The sequence below is a fragment of the Sinocyclocheilus rhinocerous genome, unplaced genomic scaffold (genome assembly GCF_001515625.1).
Source record: "Sinocyclocheilus rhinocerous isolate Xijiao unplaced genomic scaffold, SAMN03320098_v1.1 scaffold4140, whole genome shotgun sequence".
NCBI lineage: Eukaryota > Metazoa > Chordata > Actinopteri > Cypriniformes > Cyprinidae > Sinocyclocheilus > Sinocyclocheilus rhinocerous.
In genome coordinates, this window is record NW_015661995.1 from 202,070 (window position 1) to 215,824 (window position 13,755).

At 38.6% G+C, this 13,755-nt stretch overlaps 1 protein-coding gene across 1 annotated transcript in view; it reads right to left on the reverse strand.

Annotated features, from left to right (window-relative positions):
• Nucleotides 1-10,707: 10,707 nt before the first annotated feature.
• The window catches only part of LOC107727143 (nucleoside diphosphate kinase-like), an 8,504-nt gene continuing 5,456 nt past the window's right edge, over nt 10,708-13,755 (reverse strand). Inside the window, exons 2-5 of the mRNA XM_016536928.1 lie at nt 13,132-13,264; nt 12,099-12,200; nt 11,903-12,015; nt 10,708-10,926 (exon numbers count right to left, since the gene is read on the reverse strand). Coding sequence (XP_016392414.1) covers nt 10,809-10,926; nt 11,903-12,015; nt 12,099-12,200; nt 13,132-13,260 — 462 coding nt within the window. The 5' untranslated portion in view covers nt 13,261-13,264 and the 3' untranslated portion in view covers nt 10,708-10,808. The remainder of the gene's footprint in view (nt 10,927-11,902; nt 12,016-12,098; nt 12,201-13,131; nt 13,265-13,755) is intronic.

Sequence of the window (13,755 nt, forward strand, 5' to 3'; positions counted from 1 at the left end):
CAACCACCACCAATGTGCAGCATCCACCTGGATGATGCGACGGCAGCCATATTGCGCCAGGACGCCCACCACACACCAGCTTAACTAATATTTTATTCAATAGTACAGTAAAAGATTGTTTTCAAGAATACAGTCATATATTTCAGAGATATAAAAAAATATTTCAAGTAAGTGTATTTTTCCTTACCTCTCAGGCAGAGTCAGGTAGGCGGTAGTATGTTTCCAATACATTCTTGTTCTCTCTCAACAATGCTTTAACATCACACGCAGACCGCAACACAATCTTGCTAAGCTGCGTCCTATCTGCACCTCTTCTGCTGCACCTCTGTCATTTTCTGTGGGTCTCTGGAATTGTCAGTCAACAAACTTCATTCTGGCCATTGCTTCTCAGTCTACTCTTAGTCTCTTGGGCTTGACTGAGACCTGGATTCGTCCAGAAGACCCCTGCTGTTCTCTCTAACAACTTTCCTTTCTCTCACACCCCCGTCAGGTTGGAAGGGTACTGGTCTTCTTGTTTCTAATAATTGGAAATACTCAACCCACTCTTCCCTATGCAATAAAAATTATTTTGAGTTTCATGCTATTATGGTAACAGCTCCTGTTAAACTCCATATTGTAATGATTTATCGCCTTCCTGGTCAACTGGGCACCTTTATAGAGGAGCTGTATGGGTTGCTTTCCTCATTCTCTGTGGATGGCAGTCCACTTGTAGTCTTTGGTGACTTCGAAATCCATCTGGAGAAGCTTTACACTGCAGACTTCCTCTTCCACTCCTAGCTTCCTAGCTTCTCAAATGGCTTACCACCACAAGCACTAACAAATCAGGCAACCAGCTTGACTTAATTTACACATGCAGTAGTATCACAGACAACATTTGGTAAAACCTCTACACATCTCTGCTCATTTCTTTATTACACTTAACCTACATATTACTACCTGTGTGCCACCAATTCCTCTACCAGTTACTTTTAGGCAAAACCTACGCTGCCTTTCACCCTTCCATCTTTCCTCTGTAGTGTCATCCTCTCTTCCCTCACCCACCCATTTCTCATCTCTGGATGTAAATCAGGGGTGCCACAGCCCTGCACAGTTTAGATTCAACCCTAATTAAACACCTGATCCAGCTAATCAAGTCATCTAGGCTTATTTGAAAACTACATGGTATGTGTGTTGGGGCAGGATTGGAACTAAACTCTGCAGGGCTGCGGCCCTCCAAGAGCGGAGTTTGACACCCCTGATGTAAATACAGCAACTGACACTTTATGATCCACTTTAACTTCTTGTCACGACAATATCTGTCTAGACAGGCCAGTGCATAATACCCCTTCTAACCTAAAATGTTGCCTCATGTATCATCATCTTTACTGTATTTTTGCTGAGCAGTCTTTTGGGTGGCTCACCAATGTACTAGATTTCTCTAATGCAAAAAATTAAGTAGGCTTGACCAAAATTTTTGTGGGGAGGAAAATGTATTGAAGATGGTAGGGTAGCAATTCTCCAACAGTGATGTTAGCATGTCTTCCTTCAAACAATTTTACCCTTGTATGAATTCAAGACATTAATGTTTGCGTTCAGAACAGTCACAGCTGACCCCTATACTTCCTCCTCACTCTTACAAATCTACATCCCCTCCAGAAGCCTGAGATCTGTAAGTAAGCAATTAACAGAACACCGGACATGTTATCTGACAGCAACACTAATTTAATCCCATACCCGACCCATTTGACATAAAAACTGGGACCCGAACCGCACCTGCATTAAATCTCCTACATGAGGTAGACAAAACTCATTTATTAAAACTTTTATTCAAAATTGTGAACAGATTAAATACAGAAAGCAAGCAAAGAGCGCTCCCTTTAATATAATCACTACAGCTGTCAATCAGTGGCAGCGCGATTGGCTACATTGTTCAGCTTGTTCTGGACCGAGTCGAAATAGTCTTGGTTATTGGACACGCAACCTGCTCGTGCTTGTCACCGTCTGGCCCGCACCTGCATCATACCCTACACATATTATTCCACCCGTTACATAAAATATTAGCAATTCACCTGCATGTTCCTGCCCGCATGCAGGACTCTGGCTTCCCCCCTGTGGACAACGTAATAGACAACTCTGGCCCCAGAGAGTGATTGTAAATTAAGTTTACATGAAATATGTTTGAAAATTAGGACCTCCCGCTGGAGATCCTGCAATCTACAAGACCTTTCCTGAGGAATGCAGTTCCTTTGTTATTCTAATGGAATGGACCATTTGGTCCACACCTTTATAGACACAGTTACATTATTTTTTTCACAGAATGAAAATTATTCTTCAGTCACTGAATTAACCATTAACTGTTCATCTGATTGCGTTGCCATCCGCGTGTGATATTAGAGCGTTGTTGAGAGAGAACAAGAATGTATTGGAAACATACCACCGCCTACCTGACTCTGCCTGAGAGGTAAGGAAACATACACTTGCTTGAGATTATATTTTTTTATATCTCTGAAATAAATGATTGTATTCTTGAAAACAATCTTCTATTGTACTATTGAATAAAATAATTATTCAATTAATTAATTATCAAATAAAGAAAAAAATAATAGACATATTATAGACTTTTTGTAAATGCTGTGATACTGTGGTGCTCAGATACTGTGATTTCCTTCTCACATTGCTGATTTCACCATTAACTCTTCACCTGAACAGTTTATGTTTTTGTATATTGTATCACTGTAATCCTTGACCATCAAAACATAGGGGCAGACATCACCTTTTCTGTGTTATCATGTTTGTTTCAAGAGAGATGACACAAAATACATCATTTGGTTATGGTGGAAAGTAAAATGGTCGCCATGGCAACCACAAGGTGTTTTTTGTGATGGCTCCATTTCTGAAAATGTTTAGCGCCGCAAACTATACAAGTGTACCAAGTTTCATGCTTTTATGAAAAAGTGAACATTATTTTCACATATCACCTGGACTAAATGCAACAAAGTACGGAGGGAATTTTTACACTTCATACAGTTAGGTGACACCTGTTTGTTAAATTTGCTATATCTATATGGTGACACATAGGCTTGTGTAAAACTGCATTTCTCTAAAATTGTTGCAGACAGAATAATAACTGGGAGTTTAATAAGGTTTTCCCATGAAGCAGCATCGATATCATGCCCAGTGTTTTTACTCCAAGATTTCTGAAGATCAGTAAGCTTATTCTGCCTATGCTCATATAACATTGAGTAAAATGTAGATACTAATTTGTGAGTGTCTGAACTACAAAGAAAAAAATTATCCAAAAAAATGTTCATAATTTCCAATGGGGAGTCCACTATTCCTAGTACTAAATGCCTAACCTGTAAATATTGATAAAAAATTTTTTGCACAATATGAAAATGAGACGTAATCTTATAAAATGTCATAAATTCACCTTTGTAGAATAGATCATATATGTGATTTAAACCAGCTTGTTTCCATGAGAAAAAAAATGCTCCCATTTTAGGACACAGACCAGAATTTTCTACCAGCGAGGAGAGAATAGATAAGGGTTGTTTATAATGAAGAAATATTTTAATAGCACACCAAGCTTGCAAACTTGCAAATATAAGAGAAAACTTTTCAGTTCAGAAGGAACTGAGATCTTTTCATCTAAGAGATTCACTAATTCAAAAGTGCCACATAAGTCCATTTCTATTTCAACCCACGAAGCACCAGGAGGTTTATGAATCCAGCTCATAATTCTTCACGCTTGTATTGCCCAAGCATACAGTTTAAGGTTAGGCAACTTACCTGCTGGGTGTTGTAGAACATCCAGTTTAATCTTAGGTTTCCTACCTGCCCATATAAATTTAGATATGGATTCATTTATTACTTTAAGATCATTTAAAGAAAATTGAAGAAAGTACAAGGACATTCTGAACTTTTATAAAGATGATTGGCCATTTACTGTTAAATGCGTTACGTTAAAAACATGAGCAGAGTTCTCCGCATGAAAGAAACACGTCTGGCAGATCAGCGTGCTACCTGTGTCTTATCCAATAAAGAAGGAAGAACTGTTAGAGTATAGTGTAAATGTTTACATACTCAGATATACCAAGATGGTGCATTCATAAGAGGAAGTGCACGCCAAATATGGCGGAATAAGTCCCGCCTTCTAAATAAGAGGGCCAATCGCCAGTTAGTACATCACTCATTTAGGCCTGCACTTCTCAATTGCCTGGACCAATCTGAATTTTTTTAACACTATTTGAGCATACGAAACAACATTTATGAGACACAATATCATAATTTTCATATGTTATGGTATCTGCATATGGTTTAGCCCTGGTTGGATGGCGATATGGGATACATTTCGGATGGGATGAGTAACTCTACTTAAAACCATCCAGTTTAGGTGTATAATGCAGTTTTATATTGAAGCTTAATTGAATCATGTTTGTGTGTTGTGTGTAGCGTTTGAGTCATGCTGACTTTAGCCTGGTATTACACAGCTTCTTTCTGCCACATGCCATTGCATCACCACTGAAATATCTGAATAGATCTATGTTTCTTTCCTTAAATGTCACTGTTGTTTGACTTGCAATAATATGAATTTTGCTGTCTTGGAAAACTTTTGATAAACAAATGATGTGTTCATGCAATGTGATTGCTAACAACACCTATGTGATTTCTAACCCTGTTATTTCACAACAGGGTCCACTCAAAATCATGTCAACAAGGTCAGCACTCTCCTCATGCTGATATACCGCTGTCCTTTTACGTCCAAACAGGTCTTAATTATAAAGTCCAATAGTAGAGAGTGCATCTCTGGGTCCAGGTGCTCTCTGGTCTAGGGTTTATAACAGTCCATCGAAGAAAACTTTAGGACGACCATGGCACTCTTGTAGATTAAAAAAGCCTTTATTATCAGACGGCTACATCCAAAAAATCTCCAACGCGTTTTGGCACATGCCTTCTTCAGGGAGAGGAAGCAGCACACTCAGCACAGGTGATAGCACCAATGTGATATGTGATGAGAAAAGGAAGAAAAGCGAGTTCGGCTAAAGACGGTTTCAATTCCTAGTCAATCGCATCACACGCTACGGCCCGGCACATTACTCTCCAAACTACGCCACTGCAGACACTATTTGACTCCAATGAGATGAAATTAATGACACTAGTGTGTTTATTCTCGACTTTTTTCTTGAAATGTAACACGTTTTTTTCTTGAAACACACCAACTTTTTTCTATTAATTAAATGAGTTTATTCTCAACATTTTATTTCGACTTTATTTCTAGAAATTTAACGTGGTTTTCCTCGAAATTTAACAGCCTTTTTCCTGTAATTTAATGACGTTATTCTCAACATTTTATCTCAACTTTTTTTCTTCTAAATATAACGACTTTTTTCTCATTATTTAATGACTTTATTCTCAACATTTTATCACAACTTTTTTTCTCAAAATTTAATGAGTTTTATCTCGAAACATAACGACTTTATTCTCAAAATTTAATGAGTTTAATCTCAACATTTTATTTAGACATTTTTCTTGAAATTTAACGAGTTTAATCTCGTATTATAATGACTTTAAGCTCAAGATGGTTTTATTTTTTTTTATTATTGCTTGAACCTAATCCTCTTCCGTATCCTTTACTGTAGAGAAGTGAAGCCAAAATGCTTCAAGTATGGCTGCTGCCATCTTGCGCTGATGACGTGATTTGGAGTCTATGCAGTAGTGATTCATTTGCAGCCCTAGTCTGCACAGTAGTGATTTTGAGCGCTGTAGAGGTCTGCGCGGGACTGTTTTTTTAGTCCCGCTCCCGCAAGGTTATATTCTGCACCCACCCGCTCCCGCTATATATTCACTTTGTTCACCCGCTGTCCGCTTAGAATAATTTTCTTCCCGACCCGACCGTTCCTGCTAAATTTAGATCTCGTTTCCAGAATCTCACATTTAAATGTCCGCTACTGAAAGAAAGAGAGATAGGCTGACAAATAAAAGTGTAGTCTGCACAAAATTGTGTTATTTTATTCGTCTTGTCAAGAGTCTTGAATTTATCGACTTTGACTTGAATTTATATGAATTATCTTAAGACACAAAATTAGTTTAATATTTTATGCAACACCTCAACTTTTTTTCTTCTAAATATAACGACTTTTTTCTCATTATTTAATGACTTTATTCTCAACATTTTATCACAACTTTTTTTCTCGAAATTTAATGAGTTTTATCTCGAAACATAACGACTTTATTCTCAAAATTTAATGAGTTTAATCTCAACATTTTATTTAGACATTTTTCTTGAAATTTAACGAGTTTAATCTCGTATTATAATGACTTTAAGCTCAAGATGGTTTTATTTTTTTTTATTATTGCTTGAACCTAATCCTCTTCCGTATCCTTTACTGTAGAGAAGTGAAGCCAAAATGCTTCAAGTATGGCTGCTGCCATCTTGCGCTGATGACGTGATTTGGAGTCTATGCAGTAGTGATTCATTTGCAGCCCTAGTCTGCACAGTAGTGATTTTGAGCGCTGTAGAGGTCTGCGCGGGACTGTTTTTTTAGTCCCGCTCCCGCAAGGTTATATTCTGCACCCACCCGCTCCCGCTATATATTCACTTTGTTCACCCGCTGTCCGCTTAGAATAATTTTCTTCCCGACCCGACCGTTCCTGCTAAATTTAGATCTCGTTTCCAGAATCTCACATTTAAATGTCCGCTACTGAAAGAAAGAGAGATAGGCTGACAAATAAAAGTGTAGTCTGCACAAAATTGTGTTATTTTATTCGTCTTGTCAAGCAGTAGTGATTCGTTCGGAGCCCGAGTCTGTGCAGTAGTGATTCGTTCGGAGCCCGAGTCTGTGCAGTAGTGATTCGTTCGGAGCCCGAGTCTGTGCAGTAGTGATTCGTTCGGAGCCCGAGTCTGCGCAGTAGTGATTCGTTCGGAGCCAGAGTCTGCGCAGTAGTGATTCGTTTGGAGCCCGAGTCTGCGCAGTAGTGATCATGAGTTGGAGCCGCAGATTAAAGTCCCACCCAAACTCCCACAGACCCAAACGCAAGCACACAATCGTGAGTATCAAATAACAAAATAAAAGCAAACTTATTAGAAAATCGAACAATTGAAAATGCATCAGCGTGATAAGAACTACCTACTATGATGGAAACCATCTTTGGAAAAAATTTATTTGAAGAGTAATTGATTTTTTAGTTTGCCTCACGTCCCATTTGTTTACACGAAGACGGTGGGTCATATGACCTATTCTGCAGCCAGCTATCAGATGGTTATTGAAATGTTTTGGCTTCACTTTTCAGGACGTGTGCGGCACATTTGCCTGGGACAGAAGACACCCAGTGAGGTCATCCAGACTGGAAATGCCTGAAAAAGGGCCTGTTCATGTGTTCTTCTCCAAAAGCAAATCTCCTGATGTTTGCATCATATGTTACCCATGGCAACATACTTCCTGCATAATACTTACTTAAATACATGTTTTCTTCTCTCCTTTGAGCATAAAGTTGTCCGTAGTTGTCAACAGCTGTGATCTTATGTGCCACAGCTTTGAGATGTAGATGGTGACCAGCAATCTTTGGTGATGGTATCTCTGACCTGTCATCTGGAAGCATGTCACATTCAATTAAGGTGGGTAAGGAGATTTGGGTTTTACCATCAAATGATTCCACTACAAAGTTTCTTGCCTGTCTGTCTGCTGTCTCAATTACTGCAGCCATGTTTTCAAGATGTACTGCATTCCATTTCTCTTTAATGTCAGAGTTGTTTCTTTGTTCATCAAAGACAACATATAGCTTTCTCTTGCTGGATATGCTTTCCCTATGAACAACTTCAGTCATCTGATGCTACAGGAGAGGAAGAACTAGCCAAACTTTAAAGCATCAAAACCAACTACATGTACTCTGGATCCTATACCTACTAACCTACTAAGAGTTTGTGCACGTGTTGCAGGGTGTGGGCTGGTGTTTTGGTTGGCCATGTCCTGTCGAGCACCCTGTCTAAATCAGAGTTTACAAATGACTTGCTTGTATCATCTGACCTTGGCTTTTCTAGTACTATCAGATTGACACTACAGACCATGACATTCTCTTGAATAGGCTCGAGAATTATGATGGCATTTGTGGACCCACCACAAATCTATTACCCAGCTGCTACTAGTTTGTGTGTGTTAAGGATAAGGTATCAGACCAAACACAAATGAAGTACGGAGTGCCACAGGGCTCAGTCTTAAGTTCTTTACTTTTCTTCTTGTATGTACTTCCATTGGAGGACATTAAGGCCGCATGTACATTACATTACAATTCAGATTTTTTGCTCCCATGTGAGACAGATCAGATATGACCCATGAATGTATAAGCAGGAAAAAAATCACATGGATTCAGACTGGATAGACCCATCAATGAGTTGTATGTCATTGTAAAAATTACAGTGGCGAATGATGTCAGTTCAAGTGGACTCTTTTCCTGGCAGTGGTGCCACTTTTACACTGTTGCTGCAGATTAAAGCAATCTCCCCCTCTCCTGGGATGTGATGTCAACGGAAGGGAAAACAGCGGAAAAAACATGATTGGCCCAGGTTTGGGCTGGTTTTGTTAGCAGGCAACCCTGTTTCCGGGTCAGTACATCTACCTTGGGTTGTTTTGCCAAGTGTGCAGTGTAAAAGCAGATATCAGATATGGGTCCTTTTTAAAAGAAGATGTAAGATGGTCTTCACATCAAAAGAAATTGGATGCATTCAACAAATCAGAATTGGGTATCAAGACCGGCAGTGTAAATCAGGTACTATAGCATTAATTTCCATTGATGATACTCAGCTTTATATTTTATCCAGACCTCCACATTTGCCAAGTTAGTCAAGTCAAGTCACCTTTATTTATATAGCGCTTTTAACAATACAGATTGTGTCAAAGCAACTGTACAGCATTAATTAGGAAAATAGTGTCAATAATGCAAAGTGACAATAGTAAACACTCAATTTTCAGTTAAAGGCAGTTCATCATTGAATTCAGTGATGTCATCATCCAGCTCAGTTCAGTTTAAATAGTATCTTTGCAATCATTTGCAATCAAGTCAACGATATCGCTGGAAATGAAGTGTCCCCAACTAAGCAAGCCAGAGGCGACAGCGGCAAGGAACCAAAACTCCATCAGTGACAGAATGGAGAAAAAACCTTGGGAGAAACCAGGCTCAGTCGGGGGGCCAGTTCTCCTCTGGCCAGACAAAACCAGCAGTTCAATTCCAGGCTGCAGCAAAGTCACAAAGCAAAGATAGCTAAGTGTATTAAGCATCTCAAAGACAAAACAAGACAAGTATTTTTTATTGGACCAAAAACCCCTGAACATAAGAATATATAATATTAATATAGTCTTTTGATGCATTATTGTTACACGGTTTTCTACATTTAGGAGTGTTCTTTCTGATTGTAATCTGTGCTGTAGTCATAATTACAGTGTCTGCAGAACAGCCTTTTTCCACCTTAGAAACGCTGCTACCCTAGTGAAAAATAAATATACTACAATGTATTTGAAATACATTTATTTCATGCAAAGTCTACTACAAATACATTTACTGTACATATACTTAAAAAATATCCTGCAATTGTACTTTTGCTATACTAAGCTGGTATACCTAAAGTCTGCTAAATTGGAACTAATTTTGTACTTAATGCACTTTAATTGTGCTGAAGTTCAACTAAAGATATACTAAATTATATTAGATTGTGCTAAAGTGGAACTACTGCAAATATACTTCAGGTACACTTCAAATCTTGCATTTAAAGACTGATATTATTCAATGATCATACAATCCTCATCAATAGTTAGGCTTTTTTAGGCTTAATATTAGGAAAGGTGCATTGTGCACAAGCAGTACCCCAAATAAAGTTTAATTATAATTTTTATCAGTTAGCCTCGAGCGATATATCAGTAAATAAGTTAACATATTTGAACTATACTTAGTGTGAAATAAAATGTATTTTAAATATATTAAATTTTTTACTAGAGTAGACTAGAGTAGACTAGCACTGTGAAAAATAAGGTCAGAATTATGAAAGGAGATGTTGCAAATCCCTTTAAAAAAATAATCTGATGGAAATCAACTATACTTAGTGTGAAATAAAATGTATTTTAAATATATTAAATTTTTTTACTAGAGTAGACTATGCGGTCTGTTCAAAACTGCAGCAGCCCGAGTGATTACTACAACTGAGAAACAAACATATCTTCCCAAATTTTTCATCACTTCATTGGTTGTCAGAGTACATATTGGTTTTAAAATTCTGCTTATTTAACAAATCTTTCAATGGTCTAGCACCATTACTTGTTACATTTTGCGCTACAGTTGTGTAATGCAAACTTAGCACTGTGAAAAATAAGGTCAGAATTATGAAAGGAGATGTTGCAAATCCCTTTAAAAAAATAATCTGATGGAAATAGATTTGATGCATTTTGCAATTTAGGGATGACATGGACAAAAATGGCAGAGAGCAAACTCATACTAAATGCAACAACTTCAGTTGGGACTTTGAAAAGCTTACATTAGGGGATTTTTCTTCAATCAACACACTTAGTTGGTATGGAATACTCAATATTTGAGCCTAAAGTAGCCTGATCCACATAGCATGTAAGGGTGGGAATTAAACAAACAAAAAAGCTAGCATAGACATTCACTGTGCTTTTAATAATAAAGTGAAGAATATAAAAATGACTCCAAAACAAATGTGAAACTTCTCGATTTATTTGAACAAGTGCTTCAGAAAAGACGGGATCACACAAAGATACTCGGGTCCATTACTGATAAGTGGTCTGGGAAGAAAGGCATCGATTCAGTGTTTGGTAGTCTGCAGTTCACTCATAGATCCAGTCTTGTGCACAGCTCTTGTAAGACACCAGCTCCTCAGGCTTGAACCACAAGCTGATCTCTTTATTTGCACTGTCCACAGAGTCACTGCCATGGATGATGTTCCTGAAGAAAAAGAAAAGTCAAGTCAGTCATCTGACATCTTGCCTTCTCTTATCTTCATAGATCATACTGGAGGCCTAATGGTGGTACCACGAGTACATGGACGATCGATTATGAAAGCGATGATTACCCTAAAATATACATTTTTTTCTGATTGGTTGTACCATTTGGGGTGATATCTGAGGTCTGATTTGTTAGCGTTAGTATGTCGTCCAGACCGGAGAAATGAAGTGAAACTGGATTTGAAAGGCCACAGTGCAGATGACTTTGATAATCAAATACAGTTAAGTGCAAGACGTGCAGCGCCAGTCTGCCACACACAGTGTTATAATGAGACCAGGATTGTAACAGAAAGTTGTTCATTCTTTTTGCTTTACTTGTCAATATTTCAGCGTGCTGCTATGGGAAGCGCTCACCCACAGCGGGAGAAACCCTCTCTGGATATATCACGAAACTCAGCTGAAGCTATCTGCATCCTTTTGTGCAGACAGAAGCTGTACTGTTACGTTTATGTAGTATATCCAGGATTAATCTCACAGAAAGGCTTCGGTTTACTGGAGTTCATCTCTTCAGCGTCACCTCAGACAGCTGCTCCTTTTTCAACAACACTGATGCATCAATCCAGAAGTGTTTTTTTCTCCTAGTCATACATTTACATTTTCATTGACATGTTCATGTCATTTTTATGTGTCAAAATTAATTTTGGTAAAACTTAAAATATTTTCATTATCTCCATGACAGACACGTCCCATCCCCGATAACTCATTTTTCTGAGACCTGACAAAGATCGGAAGGAGAAATTGACAAATTCCCAACCCTAGTACCAAATTCAACATCATGGTCACCAAGTGAGAAAAAATCAATCATTTACAAAAACAGCTATTATGGCGATGAGCTTATGGGGACTAAACCCCAGGGTTGGTGCAAACGAAGAGGAAAGCTACCTGGTTAGCTCGCTCAAGCGGAGCAGCAGACTCACCTGCCCACTTCAATGCAGAAGTCGCCCCTGATGGTGCCGGGTTTGGAGTCCGCAGGATTGGTCTCTCCCAGCATCACCCTTCCTGTCTTCACAACATTCAGACCCTCCCACACCTACGAGAGAGAGCACTTGTGTCTGTAACGCTCGACTCGACGCGCAGGCTTCAGCGTTGAGCTCAGTGGAGGAGAGCTCTTACCATCGCAGCGACTGGCCCGGAGCTCATGTACTTCACCAGTCCTGGGTAGAACGGCCGGTCCTTCAGGTCGATGTAATGCTGCTTCAGCAAGTCCTCAGACGCCTGCCATCAAACCACAGCCAAACCATTACACATCTGCACCATTCCAGCAGAATCCACCCCGTAAAAAGCAACAAGTAATGCAATAAAACAGTGGCTGACTGTTCCCTGCCCTCCGTACTCAACTTTCCCTGGTTACACGTGAAACACTGCATCAGACGCTGGAGGTCCTTCTGCTTTAGCAGAGCAGCATGTCAATAAACGAGCATTACAGCAAGATCTACACAGTCCAGTCTGGACCATCTGCTCTACATAACAATGAGGTTTATTAATGCTTCACAAACATACAAACTGAAGTACGGCAGAACAGTCTGAGATTATCTGATAAATATCCAATTCCATGAACTTTGCAAACAGCCATAAAAACCATGTGTTCTTCTCACTGGAGAACAACTTCACATGATTACATTTTTAGGTGTGCTGCTCAAACCAATCTGCACTTTTACTTTTTAAAAGAAAATATAAGTTAGAGTACACTGTGAATTAGTGTTCACAATGTCAAATTTCTTTAATACTATAATAGGTATTTAATAATAACGGCATCTAAAGTTTTTTTAAAAGAGATTTCTAATTCTTTTTATTAAATATTACATAAAATATACATTTAAATGCAGCAATTGTTATGCACGTCATTTACCATCTTTAACTTAACAGTAAATACAGTAGTCAACATTTGAAGTGAATCAAAGTCTTTCATCAAAGTTGTCCTAAATCCTAGAACGCGATCTTGTCTTGGGATAACTTTGATAAACTTTTTTGATCCATTTCAAATGTTGACTACTGTAGTTTAAATGAAATAATAATGTACAAACTGATCTACCACTACAGATTACATAAGGTTCAGCAGGTTTCTGGATAAATGCACTGATCGCAGAACGAGATCAAGCGGAATATGAAACGATTCAGTAATCTTCAAGATCAGAGGTCAAGCCACCTGGAGAAACTTCAAGGCCACCAGTCTGAAGCCCTTCTGTTCGAAGCGCTTGAGGATTTCTCCCATCAGGCCTCTCTGGACGCCGTCCGGTTTGATGGCAATGAAGGTGCGCTCGGTTTTGGCAGCCATAGTTCTGAGACACACAAGAAACACTGCTTTCATGACACTGGTTATACAAATGAGGGTCTGAAGCATCTGAAGGAAGGCCGTCAAACTGACGTCATCAGAGCCAGAACGCCATTTCAGAGCGGAAGCCAATTTTCAGTTTTTGATTAAAGATTACGACGGCAGACGGTTTTTCTTCCCGGTGTATTGACTTGCACGGTTCAATTGTTCACCACAAGACTAGTAATGTGCACTAAAAAGTAAGTAGGGTCATTTTTGATTTCATGACAACTAATCATTTTCAATACCACTGGCAAGACTAACACATACTACTGTATACTGTCATACAGATATTTTAATATTTTAAACATTTTTTGCACATCCATTTTTTCAAGGCAATCATTATTTCAAGCTTATTATTTCAAACTTTGAAATTGGTTTAATCCAAGTCTTCTAAAAAGACACATTCGCTTTATACGATTAACAGATTTTAATATAGGCTTTTATTTACATACATAT